At 40.5% G+C, this 18,055-nt stretch overlaps 2 protein-coding genes across 3 annotated transcripts; one reads left to right on the plus strand and one right to left on the minus strand.

The window, feature by feature from the left end:
* The first annotated feature begins 588 nt into the window (after positions 1 to 588).
* Positions 589 to 9,526, plus strand: LOC146458210 (uncharacterized). Of its 2 annotated transcripts, none has more exons than XM_085090634.1 (4): positions 589 to 1,142; positions 1,661 to 1,705; positions 3,850 to 4,955; positions 6,392 to 9,526. In XM_085090634.1, the coding sequence occupies exons 1-4, from the start codon at positions 851 to 853 to the stop codon at positions 7,118 to 7,120; spliced, it is 2,172 nt and encodes a 723-aa protein (XP_084946760.1). In that variant the 5' UTR covers positions 589 to 850; the 3' UTR covers positions 7,121 to 9,526. The 2 variants fall into 2 exon arrangements, with proteins under 2 accessions (XP_084946760.1, XP_084946759.1); XM_085090633.1 differs by having other exon boundaries at positions 590 to 1,142; positions 6,377 to 9,526.
* On the minus strand, positions 8,740 to 16,948 carry LOC146458211 (uncharacterized). Its single transcript, XM_085090632.1, has 5 exons — positions 16,596 to 16,948; positions 15,510 to 15,964; positions 13,843 to 15,200; positions 12,848 to 13,025; positions 8,740 to 11,282 (listed from the first exon to the last, which is right to left on the minus strand). The coding sequence occupies exons 1-5, from the start codon at positions 16,831 to 16,833 to the stop codon at positions 10,845 to 10,847; spliced, it is 2,667 nt and encodes an 888-aa protein (XP_084946758.1). The 5' UTR covers positions 16,834 to 16,948; the 3' UTR covers positions 8,740 to 10,844.
* Positions 16,949 to 18,055: the final 1,107 nt, after the last annotated feature.

The following is an 18,055-nucleotide window of genomic DNA, read 5'->3' on the forward strand; positions in this document are numbered from 1 at the left end:
ATACCCCAATGCATTCTAAAACGGAAATGTCATAAGCTAGAATCTAAGAATATTCACAAGAATATTTTCAGCCTAACATCGGCAGAAAAATAAGAATACACATGTAAAAAATTTAGTTAAGGTTCCTCGTCCCAGTTCCGGGATTAGTTGTTAACAAAATTAGATACACAGCCTTTGATCTATAAAAACAGATAATGCGTGTCTTAAGCTTTTCATCCTACCACATACTAGACTACTAACAGAGCCTTTCTAAAAATCGAGTCGGGAGCGAGCTTTCACGCGGACGAGGGAAAATAGAATTGAAGGGAACGAGGCGGCGGGAGCTCGGGTCAACTTCAGCCCCTCTCGTTTGTTGGCTCTCTCCGGTTTTCCGTCCAGCTCACGCCGTTCTTCAGTTAGTTCTTCCGCTCAACTATCCAGAAAGGATTTGCCGGTAGTCTAACCGGATGCGAAGCACATGGCTTTCTTTCGATATATACCGCCCATGTGTATTGTCTCTTTCCTTTCGAGAATTGATATTTGTTTATCGTAAACGCGATTGGCTGGGCTTAAGGAACGAAAGTTCCACTAGATGCGATAATTAATACTCCACTTTAGCGCTTTCAGCAATGATTAAGCGTGATTTCAGTTTCTCGTTGAGTTCGATATTCTAAACTCAGTAAAAAACAGTTTCAACGTTCTCCACTCATCAGCTTTCTACGAGGACTGAGGTTTAGCGATATCTTGGAAAGAAAGTTCGACTGCCGCGCGTGATCAGTTTAGAACTAAATCAGCTCTCAGCATATTCAGCGTTGTATTCATTTTAATCATCTTTCGCTTTACTTGAGGCGAAAAAAAGCTCAGTTTTGAGATGGACATAGAAGAAGGATTCAGAGATGTTCTGACAAAACACCGTTTGCTTATCATTCAACACCTTCAGATGGATCGAAGGTTTCTCTTCGACTACCTCATCAGCAAATCGTGTTTCGATAAGACGGATTTTGAGCTGATACAAGCCGAGAAGACGAGCGAATCGAAAGCTGGAAGATTTCTGGATATCCTAGGAATGAAAGGAGAGAGCGCTTACCATCATTTCATAGACGCCTTGCAGTTACTTAACCCAAACTTATATGAGATTTTAACTGGAGAAAGTGCAACAAAAAGTAAGTAATATAGTGTGACTCATGTGCTTTCATGTAAGCTTCGTTTCGCTCCATTAAAGCTTAATACAGCTTGTTTTATGGCCAAATAACATAGCAGCTCTCTCTTTTGAGTCTGAGAATGAAAGCCCTAGAGTGCAATCATTTAAATAAAAGCTACTGAGCAATGCGTTCCCTTAGTGCTGTTTATTAAGCAAAACAAGGAGAATAACTCTTAAAGTTGTTTGAAGATCAGACGTTCATAATACGCATTTCAGCAGTTTATTTTTTCTATTTTTTACTTCGGTCCGTACCCGATTGTGCAAGCGTGGCCAAGCTAGGGTTCGAAACTAGTACTCAAAATGTAAAAATACTCGAACGGAAACAATTCATATCCTTGTTTAATCCTCACACTATGGCTTCAAAAAAGAAAAATAATAATTGAAATTATTTTAACCGAAATGATTGCTCTGGTGTTTAAAAACTTGTCTTTGTTTTTTTTCGTTATGTTATAACTCATCTTTCTTAAACGTGTTCCTCAGGAAACAATCCCATCTTCTCAGATATCAAGAGCCACATTATGAGTGGTAAGTAAAGAGAAAAGAACCTTATGTCTTCTTCAAACTGTGTAGAAAATACACTCATTGATTCCTGCGTGCGAACGTTGGACTGTAATGGTTCACGGCGTCACCGTGTTGATATAAATATCAATGTTTTGAACATGATTGCAGACGTTGTGTTGTTTCCTTAATAAGACTAAAAAAAACCGTTCACCATTCTCTTTCTTCACCCAGGTGTACAAATGCAGGGATGTAGCAAGGGTGGGGTTCCTGGGATGCCCGTGTCCCCCCTCCCCCTTTGTCAACAACATACAAACCTTATAACTCAGTATGGCGAAAATACGCAAATCCGAAGAATTCAGTTTTTCCCAGTACTTAACTACGTATAGCTACATAATCCATTTGCCGAACCGAATATCTGCAGTGGACCACGTTCTTGTTCGTAACCAAAATTCTGAAGGTCAAAGCAGTTAGGCACCTATTGTTTTTATATAAACAACATCCATGGATGTTTGGTCCTTCGCGTCGTGGGAATACGAGCCTGCTGAAACATAAGGTAGAGCAGCGGTATAAGCCAGCACGCGAAAGTCGTGAGCAGGACAATCTCGTACCCAGAGTCTTCAGGCTTTTTGGTCAGCGGGGCAACGCCGGGAAGACTCTGGGGACATCAAATTTTATTACCGCAGGATTTCTGCGGTAAAACAATGGAAACCGTTACGGAACAGCCAATCAAAAAAATTGAATTTTTTCGATGTCCCCAGAGTCTTCCCGGCGTTGCCCCGCTGACCAAAAAGCCTGAAGACTCTGGGTACGAGATTGTGAGCAGGAGGGAGGGGTCAACTCGGCTGTCCGGATGATACGGGCCATCGTGACGTCACTTCCTGTGAATCGCGGGATTTTGCCCAGTTTCGAAAATGGCGCTGATGATTTTGCTGCAGCAAACGACTTTTTTCCCACCCAAGCTCCGGATTGGTTTGTTTTCTTGTTGAGTAGACTTTTAATCTTCTTTTCTCGATATAGGTAAGTGTTCATTTATTTTCAACACATGAATTATGCTGAAAATATTGCAGTAAAGAGTTGCGTGTACTTGCGCTGATCGGAAAAGCTGAGATTGTCCAAAGCCGAAGTTGACCCCTCCCTCCTGGCCGTGAGCGAGTTGATTGTCGAAAAGAAGGTTCCTTTGGAAATATCTAAGCAAACAAAGGTTTCCTACTATTCTCATCGCCGCGGGGAGAGGAAAGGGATGTTCTTTATTTGATTTCGATTCGAAGTCTTTTTCTCCGACGATATCGGCAGTTCTGGTATTGATGAATATATACTATGACAGAGCGATCGACATTGATGAGATCATCAAAATCTTTACCACTGGTCAAAACATTTTGACTGATGAGCTGTGAGACTAGAATAGAGTAATTTATGTAACATGGAGCTTAACTCGTCAAGATGCAGCTGTCGTTTAGGCCTGTCACCCCGCTCAATGCTCATCCCAAAAAATGTCACGTTACATGCCACATGTGGACATGACAATCTGGTAAGTGCAATGGGTGTGCAGCAGTGTGAACCTCCCTTTGAAAAATCCCAGCTACGCCCCTGCAAATGTGAAACGGCGCATTCTGTTGAGGTAACCCAGCAATGGAATTGCATCGCATCCATGGGAGAGGAGGGGGGAGGGTAACAATACTCCTAGTTGTTTCACACTATGAGAAATCGGGTTACTGAAGCTCCGATCGTGCGGAAAACCTGTAACCCGAGAGGGACGTATTCCTTATTTTGAATGTGTCTTAAAATCAATACTACATTTAAATTGTTCGCTAAAGGGAAGAAATAATTAGTTTTAGGAAAATACCTTTCAAGGTTTTATGATCTATGAATTATTTTTTCTCGTGCATAGCAATGGACAACACTAATGCATCACGTGTCGCAATACTATCATACTAAATCTGAAGGATATCCAAGGATATCCAAAGAATTGAACAGAACTACATTTTTATTAGGGTCGGCCTGGTGAATGAATAAGAATATGTATTATTCAGTGAGTGACACAGGCATATTCAGAAAAAGGAAATCTGAGTGCTAGTTCGGATCCTCTACCAATAGTGTTGAAAACTCGAGAAATTTTTTTTTAAGTTTTCTATCCCAAAAATATTGTTATTTTTTTATTTTCTTGAAAGGTGGAGGCTCTAGCTATCTCGACGTGGACATCCTAAGTAACTTTGCAAAAAAACTGTCTGAACAGTTACAAGAATTGACCCTACGGTACGATCAGAACATCAAAGAGAATAATGAACTGAGAAAAAAGTTGGAAGACGTCTTGGTTGAGCAAGCTCGTAAACAGCGCAGAATTGAATCACTGGAAAGGCAGCTGTCTGATGTTGAAGAGGCTTTGGCAAGCGAAGCTCACTCCAGCGCTAGCAAGGTAAACGAAAGTCTTCTACAGAGGTTTGAAGTGGTACAGCGCGAGGGACGAACAAACCAGTTCATTATACAGCTACAGATGAAATTACTAACAGCACATGAAGAAAACGAGACGCTTAGAAAACAGATGGAGGATATGAAGACCTCGAACAGCGAACTGATGAAACAGCTCAGCAGAGTAAACGTGGATTATGAGTTTAAGAAGAAAGAAACCACCAGGCTTTCGCTGCAGCTTAAATCTCAATCAGCTGAGATGAGAAGCTGTGAAGGCTTGAAGCAAAAGTTAAGGGAGGTACAGTTCCAGAATGCCAAGCTGCTGTGTGAGCTCCAGGAGAAAGAAACCGAAGTATCAGAGTTAATCAAGGTGAAGCACTGTACCGAAGCACTTAAAGCGCGTTTTGACCTCATCGTAGTCGAGAAAGAGAAAATACTGAAGAATCAAGAAATCGTCGAAAGTAGGTGCGCTTCTTACCGCGATGAAATCTCTGATTTGAAGGTGAAGCTTAACCACAAAGAACGCGACCTGGAGGAGCTCGAACGGTCGTACAAAGAAGTAGATGGCAGCTCGATGATTTACAGAGAAGAAAGGGATTTTTATTGTAAATCCATGAAGGATACCACGTTGGAGCTTGAGCAGCTGAGGAGAGAACAAGAAGAAACCGCCCAACGACAAAAGAAAACACTGGAAACCAAAGAATCGACTATTCGCCAACAGGCAGAATACATGCGACAGTTTGAAAAGAAGTATGAAGAAACCAAAGAAGAACTTGCCTCTGTAAAGTTGAAGTTGAAGCAGGAAAGAGAAGAAAATGAAGAATTAAGAAAGAAGATATCAGACATGGAGGCAGAATTGCAACAAAAGGTAATAAAATTGGGGAATATAATAATAATAATAATGATGATACTAATACTAATACTAATACTAATACTAATAATAATAATAATAATAATAATAATAATAATAATAATAATGAAAATTTTATTAAACTCTTCTCATTGAAAAATTAAGTACAAATTTAAATACAAGTTTTGGTAAAGATATAGTTAAAGACGTCTTCTTGGTGGTCTGGTGGTTTTCAACAGAGCAGATTTAAACAACTGTCTATAAATTAAAAAAATGAAAATTTCTATGTACAACCCAATAATAAAGTATCTATAGCTGTTGAGTCTAGGGAAGTCCTGCTTGACCCTTCTCTATTTCTAGATCCCTGCCCTTAACATCTTAGTTCCTCCTACAATAATAATAATAATAATAATAATAATAATAATAATAATAATAATAATAATAATACTAATAATAATAATAATAGTAATAATAATAATAATAATAATAATAATAATAGTAATAATAATAATAATAATAATAATAATAATAATAATAATAATAATAATAATAATAATTTAAAAGGAAAGCTCCCTCACCAACAGGTGATATACAGAGGGGTCCTGGTCTAAAATATTATTAATGACAATAATTGCTAAATTAATAAAAGAGGTTAAACACTGATATAAAATACCTCTAAAATAGGATTTATAGTATTTAAAACCTTAAGTTTTCCAATCTTTGAAGGCATGGTAACAAGCTCTTTGCTTTCCCCAATTTCGTTACAGATGGAAGTCTAATGTAATCCTTGGATTGCCTACTGTGCATTACTTGGATTTGCCGACTGTGAAAAGTATGAGTGCGCATGCTCTAACAAAACGTTTTCATTTTGGTCCGAATTCACCATCTATTGCGTTAGCACCAATGATCTAGCACTACTTAAAGTACCCTCGCAACGATCCTTAGGCTCCTCGACCAGCGGTTGGTCGCCAGGAGGGGATACTGAAAAAATTGAAATTTTTGTTGGCTGTACCGTAACGGCTGTGCCTTTCAATTGCATTGTTTTACCGCAGAAATCCTGCGGTGAAAAAGTTCCAGTACCCCAGGGTCTCTCCTGGTACTGACGAAATTAGGTGCTGTTTAGTTGCTGGTGCTGGCCATCTTGTACGCAGAGTTTGCCCTTTGGTCAGCGGTTGCATTGGTCCCTCGTGACCAACCGCTGACCAAAGAGCCTAAGGAGTCTGAGGTGCTGCATGCTGGCGAGGTTCTCGCCTGAAGGATTGCAGAATCTGGACATCAGGGTCATCTCGGTACTTAGAATGGCCAGTGGCACAGGGGGGGGGGGGGGGGGGGGCGAAGAAGTTCAGCTAAAAAGTCAAACACCAAGAAATTGTGCAAATTAGCTTGAAGGGGGTACGTCCACTTTTATGTTTTATGTTTTAATTAATTTATTCAATTAGGAATCACTCCTCAAGTCTTATTTGGAAGACGACGATCCACAAGAGGATCCACAGAGTGTCAGTGAAACTCAAGACTCTGACGAACCAGAGACAAATGAGACTGAAAACGAGATTGGCTGCAACTCCTGGAAAGAGCGCAAACCTGTAGACGTCGTGGGAAGCATAATAAGGCGCTTGGAAACAGACCAACAGAAAACAAATGGGAAAAAAACCAGAAACAACGTCCTACCAAAAAGTAATAGCTATGACGAACAACTGGTGAAACTTGTGCCAGAGTTTGAAAATCTTCCCCTGGAGACCCAGAAGGGGTGTAGTCTGGATAGACACGTCATGAAACAGAGCCTCCCGTTCGGTCTGCTGTCCACCATGTATCAACCAACAAAATCCGTCGGCTCGTCGTTTCCCATCGCTCTCAATGCTGCGATGGGACTATCACGTGACAGTTCTGCTGCAATCAAACGGCGTGGAGATCGTAAAATGTCTGCCCCGGTGGTAGCTGACTACTTTTCCTTGTGTCGGCAAGATTCAGACACAGCAGCAACTGCCCGGGAGGAGAGAGAAGAAGGAGAAGGACAGCCGGCCGATTTGGAGGTTTTCGGAGATAAAGAACAAAACGTGCAGGATGAATTCCGCGAGCGTGCAAGCGCCATCGATATCCGACACAGGGAAGGTGGGAGACGTCGTCGGCGCCTTACAGAGCCAGCAATCTTAAGTCAGGACTTCTCGGGAATGGAACATTCGTAACTTCCATTTACTTTTAACCAACAGGAGATATGGGACAAATTGTATTGTCAGTCGCTTTTATTTGAATTACCGAATTGGAGAGTTAAATTAAGTACGCAGCCAAACAACTGCCTTTGACATGTCACATTATTAGTCTCTGAAGGCATGCAGCGATTTGATGTGCCTTTGATGGTAAAAAAAAACACACACACACAAACACACGCTCAACATCGCCTTAAAATTCCGAATATAAGACCTCGGCCTAAATCTCTATTTTGGGGTTTGCCATTTGGGGGCTACATGCTTATTGTTGGAGGAAAGTTTGCGTTTCAAAATGGCTGGGCTTGCCAATAAAACAGTTTGCATCTCTAAGCTAACAGCGTAAACCGCTTGAGACTTTAATTGGAGTCTCACTTTCTTTTGTGTCCCTCGCCAATGTATTATCTTTTTCTTGGTTAGTGAAAGCTTTAATAAAATAAACAGCCATTCCCCAAAAGTCCATGGTCTATGGGAGGGCTTATTATAGCGGAACGATGTTTGCGTCTGAGATTTCGGAGCCTTATTCTCAGATCTAGGCCTTATATTCGGAATTTTACCGTGTGCGTTTAACACCAGTCATTTACTTTACGGGACCGAGAACACGGGAGGGGGGGGGGGGGGGTCATGCCTTTGGATCCCTGCCACTCTTGAAATGCCGACTAATTGGGGTTACATGCAAAAACTCCAGGAATACACCTGAACTTTGTTCAAGACAATAAAGACTCCCTGAGAACAATACCCCGTCATCAGAGGTAAGGCTCTGTTAGACCAAAGAAGGCAGTGACTCTCTCCCTGGATATTACTGCCAGCGTCAAATGCACACGAGCACAACTTTGGTTGCTTTGGAAATTGTTCATGACGCTAGTTTCTGATAAGGTCTCGGATCAGTATCATTTGTAACTTGTGTCATATACAATTTTAAGCCATCTCAACGTCAGTTATTTCAAGCAGTGTTACTTACTCACCCCCCCCCCCCCCTCCTTGGGTTGACCCCATGGCATTTTGAAAATAAACCGACACTGAATACCCAACAGTGGGGACAAACGAACGTTTCAAATGCCCCGCGGTATACTTAAAAAGAGTTGTAAGTTCATATCTCCGTTACCTTAATACGGACAAAAGTTTATTTAAGCCAAACTAAGTACCAGCAGGAGGCATAATATGGCCATATGGCTCCTGGTACCTGGCAAGTCTTATTTCTCAGTGTTCCTCCAGTGACCATTCGTTCTGTGGATTTTTGTCCAAGTTACAAATTATCGTCTTTGTCAATGAACTAAATGACAGTGCTGTAATAAGAAAAATCGCGAAGCCGTCAAATGCCCCGAGGTAGACCGAATGCCCGACCCCCGCGACGTTAAAGGTGAAAAAAAATGCCCCACTAAAGTTCGGGAGGGGGTGTGGGGGTGTGGTTGGGCACTGCCAAAATTAATTGCTGCTTTATGTCTACAAAATGTTATTCAGCGTTAATCAACTGCTTTCAACTTTCACTTGTATTTCATTATAACATTACCTAGCAAAAACCTTAACAATAACCAGCGGTGACAAACTTTGAAGCTCTAAATGCTTTCTTTCCCAGGCTAAGCACTGGTTCAACATCTCACTTCTGATGGTTGCTTGAACGAGTTTATTAGTCAACAACAAGTGGATTTTATTAGTCTCATTACAAATTACTTTCTTGAAACTTAGAGCGGTTTTCAATTGAGTGTTGTAAACCAAAACCAAAGTAATTACTCTGGCCAATCACAGCAGACATAAACAACACAACGAGCCAATCAGAATTCGAAGCAAATGCGTGTAACCGGTGCCAAGCGCGGGAAAACGCGTGCGGCAAAAACACGATTGGTTTTGGTTTGGTTTCCCATTGGTTGAGAAAGTGGCGCGAGTTTTGTTAACCAATCACAGAGCGTAGTAATGCAAAACCAAAGTAAACGCGAAATTACTTTCGACACTCTATTGAAAACCGCTCTAATACACAATAGCTACTGCAAATTACAATAAATTACAACATATTAGGGATGAGATGTGTGTAAAAAGTTGAGTCAGGGGGATGAATGAACCTTGCGGTTTTCGAGTTATCCCCCTGCCTTTAACATGCAAAACAAATAAGATAAAGGGACTGATAGAGACAAGTAAATAGCGTGCAAACACAGGGAGACAGACGGAACTATATGAGCAGTGGATATAGTATTAAATCTTCAAACTTTTAGTTACTTTATGGTAATTTCAAGCTGTTCAGAGAAGAGAAGCCGGTTAATGAACAACGAGCGGAAGTGCTTTTCTTTTCTTTTTTGTAAGATAACGTAGGTTTTGTACTATATACAATTGTAATAAATTTGTAATATATTTTGCATTATATAAATGGTGAAATAATTAAAAATAATTCCTCTACATGTACCTGAGACTAGTTTTACAGTTGCTGAGGCCTCATGCAGACTCAGCAGACTAACAGAAAAACATAATACGGGTGGAGACTGAGTAAGAAATGGGCGTTCCTCATTCCTATTCGAGAATGCAGGAACATGCTTTATACGCTATAGAAAAACTACAATCTTGGGAGCTTTCAATTCGTCCACTCCAGAAATTTCGGGTGAAGAATCGAATGAACGAGAAATTTTACGGAATAAAATTTCGGAATTTTGGGTATACCTTGCGAGGTTGTCGTAACGTTCCGGAAAAGTCGCTGGAAAATTTCGTTCCATTCGGCCATTCCTAGTCGATTCTAATCGGGTCCAGCTTCTCCGACGTTAGTTGATCGTGTTATTTGGGTTTACGTGGCAAACTCCTGAATGGAACAGGTTCTTCAAACCGGAACTTTTCCCCGAATGAAACCCCCCCCCCCCCCACCTTGTTTTCTTGGAAAAGAATGACCATTTCATGACCAAATTCATCATCTTTGTGCTTGTTAGTGCTCGTGATGTTCATCAATTATTGAACGTTATTTCCTTGAAAAAGAAACGTCCATTGTTTTGGACAGCTTTTCAAGATATTTACAAGGGGAAGTGTCATAGGGCTTTTGACCTCTTTTTCTAAAAATGGTGAAACAAGACTTTCACTAAGCTACAAAACAATTCTAGAACAACGAGAAGAAAGAAATCAACTACCTTCTTGAAAGGAACAACTCGTGATCTGTTCTAGCGCATTTTGGAAACAAAAATGCAAGAACTTGAAAATTTTTAGCCTAACATTTTTCACGTTGCCATTCATTCCCCTGTCTCTGGCCGGGTGATAATTTATAACAAAACTATACAAATATATATTTCTTTGTTTCTGTTGACAGACAAACATTTTTGGGTTTTGAAATGACATCAATTCGCGTAATACTTCCCTTTAATCTATAATTACTATGCAAAAGATAACTCGTCCATCTTACAGGAAATGATGTCGAGAAAGACTTTTTGAAATAGTATTGAGGTATTAAGAATTATAATATGCTAAAACAAAAGTTGCCTAAATAACTAACCCGAGATAAATGAATTTGAGGCTTTTAATGAGGTATTGCCAATATGCTAAGTCATTTGACCAAATTCAAGTAAAAGTGTTAACTAAGGGCATGCAGAGAGACTGGAAAACTCTAAGAGCTGATAGTAACGTGAATCGTGCCACGTTATACCATAAGTTCGTTGAATGAATTCCTATGAGAAACTTCAAGTAGTCTATGGAGAAGAAAACTATTTTGTACGGGACATATATGAAACAGGCTGCTCTGTCACGTTATGCTCTGTGAAGAGAACAGGGCATTGAGAAAAGGTCTTATGTCACCAATTGTTGTTTGTCCTGCACCCTTTGAAAAAGGTTCCTTAGCAACCGGAGCTTGGTCCCTTATTATAGCCAGCAGTTCATGGCTGTTAAAACCATCGGGCATTAGACTGAGGGCTTCAACGAGTCTGTCACTAGGAGCCTTTCCGCGTCGAAGTCCCTTTATCAACATGATAAAAAGCAAAGTTTCATTCTCGCTGCTCTTTCCAGAAGAGGAAACAAAATCAATGGCTTCCTTCCACATGGAACTGCTCAGTAGTAAATGGACTGCTTGTGTTTCTTGGCCTGTACAGTAACACAGCTCTGAGTGAGCCTTGACAGATTCAGGGTTGGCATCGCTTGTGTGCAGTATTGGAAGACATTCCAGTACAGACTGGATTATATGCTCCTGAAAAATGAAATCGACATAAACCATTTGACTTGCTCGCAGTTGGCTTAAAGGGACAGTATCACGCTATTTTTAGTAACACACTGAAAATCAAAAAGACGCTATTCAGTTGATAGCAGCCAAGATATAATGACCAAAATTCCATTAAAAGACTCATCAGAATGCAAAGAAACTATCCACGGATATTTTCGCTGGCAGATGACCAAAATAAAAATGGGTTCAAATTTGAAAACGTCGGGCCGACGTTTTAAATTTTCGCTGTTGTAACGCACTAAAAATCGGTTGTACTATATTTTGGTTCAACCTTTCGTCTCAGTAGAACAACTATTAATATTTCTTTAAATTAGTTAACACAGCGTTCAAAGTTTAAATTTAGTGAATTTTTGCCTAAAATCATGATATCTCCCATGATACTGCCCCTTTAACCCTTTACGAATAGATAAGGCTAGTTTATAAAGAAACTGTGGTGCTGTGTTTGTGGGGAGGTAGAAACAAATGTTTGGTTTTATCAACAGGTAATTTTTGGCACCATCTGGGGGAGGGGGGTACATGTACTCTAAAAATTTTGGGGTGGGGGTGTGACGCTGGGACTCTGAAACCCTTACCCCAAACCAGACCAAGTTCAGCTGCATTTCGCAACACTTTACTAGACTAACGACCAAAAATCCCTACCCTTTCCCAGACTCGCTTTTTTCCAGAAACTTGGTCACTATCACAGTCCAGCCAAAACAAAAACATCTACATTAATACAACTACAACTACTAAAACAAGTTCTTTTAGGTGTCAGTTCCCGGGAAACCTAGTATAGACTAAATTCTTCAAGCAATTGATCAGTTTCCTGGAAAATGATACCCTATTCGAGACCAAAACTCTCTGATTTCTTTACCCTGTCCCAGGCTAAACTACCTGAAAACCATACCCTTCACAGGAGCACATACCCATTTTTACAATAACTGTCAAAATTCCAGCTATCGTCTATAAGTTTCTGCAAACTAATTTGATTTCTATTTTCCATTTGTGCCTGGTTATGACAATGCCTATTCTAAAACAAAGGAAAATACAAATCAAACTGGTTTGAAAATTTCTAAGCCAATTAAGGAAAGTGCCTACTTTTGCTACTGCGCATATGTTCTGCGCATCTTGGGATGGTCCAAGAGGCTCTGATTTCTTAAGGACTGTGCCTACTAAATTCAAGGTAATTTTGCATGGTTTATGAATATGCGGGAAAAGAAGACCTTAGCAAGAGTAATTAAAACTTACAAATATTGTTGATTAATTTTCGTTGAAAAATACATGGTTACCCACAATTTTCTTTTCGGATTTCAATAACAATTGCTAAGATATTTTTTCCCCGCATATTCATAAACCGCGCAAAAATACCTTGGAATTAGTAGGCACCGTCCTTAAGCCACACGAAAACTGCTAGCTATTTACTCTTGCTAAGACAGAAATTTAACTCTGACCATCCTGGAAGTCGAGTCCCCACAGGACAAACACTCATTTGGTACCATTGAATCAGTTCAGTAAAGTGAACTTTGTGATAAACTAAATAGCATTTCACAAACCTCAGCTCTCTCATCTGACTTTTCCAGATGAACAATATCCATTCCTTTCTCTACTGATCTCCTCAGCCACTCAGACTTGGAGTCATGAAACAGCCGCAAAAGAATGCTTAGGATGGCATTGAAGGGATCTCTGACAGCAATTCTGCTCCTCTGCCAATGGTCATTTCGCCACTCAAGTCTAAACAGATAAATCATAAAATTTCTAATATTAAGTCCTTTAGCATTTATTTATTTCAGGTCTCTTTCAACACAGATTGACAAATGTGCAAGCCCAATGAGCTGGAGCTTCGTTTTTGCAAGCAGTGAGCAACTGATCTTGCTGCAAGCTCTCAAATTTTGCGTCGTCTTTTCTGTCATCTGATGAGTTCCAACAATTATTTATAAATAGTATTATACAATAATTCCTGACGTGTCTGTCTTGAAAGCTGTATTAGACAGCTCCAACATGAAAAGTCACAATTTATTAACACCAGTGTAAAGTGCCAAAAAGACTTCATTTGCTTTTGTCTGCTGCAATCTTGGACAAAACTAGTTGACAAAACTGCAAATTTTGCAAGTAGATTTCAATCTCCCTTTAAGAAAAGACCCACAAGAGAAAATTAACCCCTCCTCCCCCTCATTCAGTGTTGCTTTAAAGGTTGGAGGATGACCCAGCCTTTTATTTTCACAACAGACCACCACTGATAAGGGGGAGGGGTGGGAAGGGAGGCTGAGTTTTTAATGTATGAATGTAGCGGTGGATTTTGTAGGTCAATAAAAAGTTTGAAGGGGAATTGGAGTATTGCTAAAATAAGGCTTTTGGTTTGCAGAAACAGGCTCTGGCTCACAGGCTCGCAATTTAATTACCCCTACTAAACTGTCTAATATTTCACTCTTTGAATACTCATCAAATTGGCAACATTCAAGACCACTTCAGTCGCTATTATGTTTCTACATTTCATGGTCACCAAAACAGTTGTAGCTTGGAGAGCTGCTTCAGCATAGTTTTTACCAACCTGTAAATTTTCCTCCACCTCTGCTCCAGCTGACTGTCCCTCAAGTCTCCCTGCTCTGAATCAATCCTCAAGTACTCTGCTACACAGTTGAGAACCTTTTGTGGCTGTTGATGACTCAGTGAACTAAGCCTTTCTAATGATGTCATATCCAAGAGGCCAACATCAAATGCCTCCAACAGAGAAGCAATTTCTTGTTCCATAGAGTTGATTGGTGAAGAAGGCGACTGGATTATTTCTTTGAAACTGGAATCAACTGTCAACTTGACCTGTTTGCTCAGCAAAAGAAACTCACTTATGTATGGGTGCAACAGTTCATTTAGACAAGTCTTTTTGGTTTGCGACTTGTCCAGGCTGTCACCCATATATTGTTCAAGTTTGTGCAGGACAAATTCCCGGTGAACTGGATGTTCCCATAGCAGTGCAAGAGCCATTGCTGGACTTTGAGCATTTGTACCAAGCAACAGATCAAGAAATACTTTGGGCACTTCTTCATCTGTCTGGTTACAATCTGAGAGTACTCGTGAACATGCAATTGAGTCTAATGCTAGCTTGGCAGCCCTGTGGCTCACATTCCATTTCATAAGATGATTTGCGGCAAACAGTGGACCAGTAAACACACTTCTGTTGGTGTGCATGGACTGTTTGTTAGCCAGAGATGAATTGTCATCTGTTTCTTGATCAGTGACAAGCTCAGGAATAACAAAATGTTCAGAAGTATTTTTAAAATTCAATGATGCATCGCCACTAAAGAAAGAACTCTTGTTAAAAGCAAGTGTTCTGGGGTAAATTCCATTTGACTCTGTTTGGACAAGGGAGGGATGGTCAGCTCCTTCAGTTTCAACATTTCCAGACTGAAAAGATCTGATGCAGTCAGAGATTTCAAGAACTGTTCCAGATTGAAGCTTCCAGATTCCACTGATTGACCAAAACCCAACTGAATTCACCAAGTGAAAACACCTCCAAAGGTGTACAGTTTGGCCTTGCAAATCTTCTAGTCTGCTTATCTGTGCTCCACTGTGAACATCACAGATTGAAATTGCACCCGAATTCCACACTAAACCAATAAAAAGACCAAAGGCAAAAAAGGAAGAAACTCTGTCATGATGCAATGATGAATTGAGGGAGAGTTTCACAAGGGGTTTTAGGACTGGGCTGCCATCTTGTAACTTGAAATATGACAATTCTGAATCACTGTTTAGCGCAAGTAGTTCATTAGTCGTGGGGTGAGATGTAACAGCAACGATTTGTGGTGTGTTGCTCTTTGAGCTTGAACTCCATGGGCAAACCAACTCTGCGATAATTGCTTTGAAGTCACATTTGTCCATGTCTCCAACAAAACCATACCTCCACATGTAAACCTGTGAAAAAAGTCAGAAGCAATTAAACTACATCATCATCATCATGACAATCTTAACAGTACCTTAGAGGCACACAGGACCCAGCAATTCTAATCCACTCCTTTTGACTGACAGTCCGTGATTTTTACTAATTAATGACCAAGTAATTACAAATGAATAAATTAATTGTCAGGTTATAAAACGGTCAGAATTTATGTAGTGACCAGTAATCTCTAATCAATGATAACAAATTCAAAAATTCAACTTTGCGGACTTTCTATAGCACAGAATGGGAACAATGTGAGACCTTAAAGAATATGTTTGACCTACCTTTAATGTCCGCTGAACAAATGTCCAAAAGAGAATAATGTTTCTTAACTCATCAGGAAAGCCAGGCATCATACACACACCCCTGCCTATGACATGTAATGACATAGCAGGGCAGCCATGAAGAATAGCAACTAATGGACCCACAGTGACTGCAATGTTGTTTCCAAGGCGCTCAGAAACAGTCACTTCTCTCAAGCAAACACAACATGTTATTGAATTGGATGCAGAGACTGAACGGCGCTCACACCAGATAAATGACTTCACGAGAGGATGGAGGATAACATCCAAGACTTCAACCCTTTTTGTGTTGCTTAGTTGAAATTCATTTCTTTTGATCCACTTGTAGTTGGACTGAGTGAATTCCCAGCATTGTGTGATGCTGTTTTGATGGACAATGAATATAAGTGATGGATTCTCTGTGCTAGAAAGGACATTTACAATGGGAGACTCTTGGTCTGAAATAAATAAACATGAAGACTTTACACATTCAACAGAAACAGTACATTTTCACTCCCTCAACCACTAATGTGGTGGGTAAGGGGGAATCCCAAGGCATTTTTAGTGGGGCGTGGCATCCGGTTCTCTAACCCTTGGCCCTATTTGGGACCAAAAAAGTCATTTTCAATATCCATTTTCAGACCTGACAACCTTTAAGAACTGAAGTTGGTTTCCTAAAGCCCCCCCCCCCCCCCCCTCCCCTCCACACCTGCTTCACGATTACAAGGAGCAGAGGAAAACATTGTGCTACTTTGCTTTCGCATGCCTTCGTTTAGATTTTATCAACTTCAAATTATGCCGAAAATAATGCCCGCTGATAAGGGTTCAATGCTACCATGTTGGTGGACATGAACAAAGGATTTCTCGTTAGGCTCTTTTATTTCTGTTAGTTCCGCTAATACCATCCGTCGTGATTTGAATCTCTAGGATTGTTTGCCAACCCTAAATAGAAAATGAAACAAGACGAAAAACAAACAACTCCACATCGTAAGCTAATGGGTCAATGTTTAAATTGGCCCATTAATGTCATTTTTTAATACTTAAACGAGGACACAGATTAAAGCATATCTGATATAAAACTAGTCTAACCTTGCAGAAGAAGGCCTTCGCTCTCTGGTGTCCACTTGGATCGAGGAATAGACTCAAAAGCGTGCAAGTTGCGACCTTTGTTGGTCGTCACAAAAACATGTCCACAGCTTCCCCACACATTTACTAGTTCGGCCTGCTCATTATTTTCCCGCGATTTCCGGTGAATGAGATTTCCTAATTTCGAGCTATCACGAAGCCCAAATCCCGCGTCGTCGATATTTTTTAAGGAGAAAACCATTTAGAATGGTGTTTCACCTACGGGTGCAAGCCAGGCTGGGTATTAGTGCAAGCATGTCGAACTAAAACATAAAACTACATCTCGTGACTTGACACATGAGCTGGTTTCGACAATGGCTGACTCTCAGCGACCGCGCCTTCAGTGATGGCCGTTTTCCAAAATAGTCAAATTTTATAGACCGTACTAGAAAATTAAATGTACAACTAAAACTTGTTTTGGGCGTTTGAACAGTAGCTTTCCAAGGTTCCTTATAATGCATCTGTGGGTAAACTTATTATTTTTCGAAAATTCATGTTACTGTTGTGGTACCAGTATCCAATATTCAAAGTGTCACACAACGCTTCCCCAACGAGAAGAAAGCGTTGCGTGACGTCCTTTGTGGCACTCACATCTAAAATAGTAATACCCCCATTGGGTGTTCAGTGTCACGCCCACTTTAGGTTAAGGTGCCTTTTTATTTTGACATTTCTATCATTTTCGAATAAATCACGGTTACCGTCATTTCGGATAGGAAACTCAAGTAAACTCGAAGCACAAAGTGAAAGATAAGGAAGTTCTGGGAAGGTACAAATAAAGTTTCTTCTTTCACCCCTCCCCCTCCTCTCCCCTTCACGCGTTTTCTTGGGTGAAGAATAAGGAAAATATGGGTGGTGGCCCACACACTAATTTACGAGTTAAGTCAGAGAGAACACAAAACAACAATGACAGCAAGGTAGGCTTTGCTTATATTTCCGTTGGGTCGGTTTCCTTTGTTTATAACCCCTTTCAATTACTAACCGTCTGAAAAGGCTGAAAAGGGGAGAGTGGAGCTTTTAAGCTCCACAATAGCATTCGGTACCTGACAGGGTAAGGGGCCACTCTACAGAGAATGGCACATGCATGCACAAGCATCGTTGGTGCAAGTCTTGTGTGCTCGCCAAAACTTTCCAAGATGCGCGTCAATTTTAGTCTACTTGATATAACTTGTTGAAAACAGCCTTTACGCCTGCATGCGCCAGTGCACACAGGTAACTTATAAGATTATACTGCACACGGTAGAATGCCTTTGGACGATCAAGATGTCGTCAAGTTTTGCCACGCCTTGCAGCCTGGGTAGGGGGTCGAGCCCGGGAAGGGAGGTGTACTCCCCTATATAAGCTATATTGGTATGTCCCACCCCAAAGGGTATGGTTTTTGAGCCGTTTTGTTCTGAAAACGGGTATAGATTTTGACCATTAAGGTC

Source organism: Pavona decussata, unplaced genomic scaffold (assembly GCF_977016875.1).
Source record: "Pavona decussata unplaced genomic scaffold, jaPavDecu1.1 SCAFFOLD_233, whole genome shotgun sequence".
Lineage (NCBI taxonomy): Eukaryota > Metazoa > Cnidaria > Anthozoa > Scleractinia > Agariciidae > Pavona > Pavona decussata.

Excerpts from the sequence above, each read along its gene's own strand:
- LOC146458210 (XM_085090633.1), top strand. The coding sequence starts at position 851 with ATGGACATAGAAGAAGGATTCAGAGATGTTCTGACAAAACACCGTTTG. Across the intron at positions 1,706-3,849 it reads CAAGAGCCACATTATGAGTG|GTGGAGGCTCTAGCTATCTC; the intron begins GTAAGTAAAGAG and ends TTTTCTTGAAAG. Across the intron at positions 4,956-6,376 it reads AGGCAGAATTGCAACAAAAG|GAATCACTCCTCAAGTCTTA; the intron begins GTAATAAAATTG and ends TTATTCAATTAG.
- LOC146458211 (XM_085090632.1), bottom strand. The coding sequence starts at position 16,833 with ATGGTTTTCTCCTTAAAAAATATCGACGACGCGGGATTTGGGCTTCGT. Across the intron at positions 15,965-16,595 it reads CGAAGGCCTTCTTCTGCAAG|ACCAAGAGTCTCCCATTGTA; the intron begins GTTAGACTAGTT and ends TATTTATTTCAG. Across the intron at positions 11,283-12,847 it reads AGTCAGATGAGAGAGCTGAG|GAGCATATAATCCAGTCTGT; the intron begins GTTTGTGAAATG and ends TTCATTTTTCAG.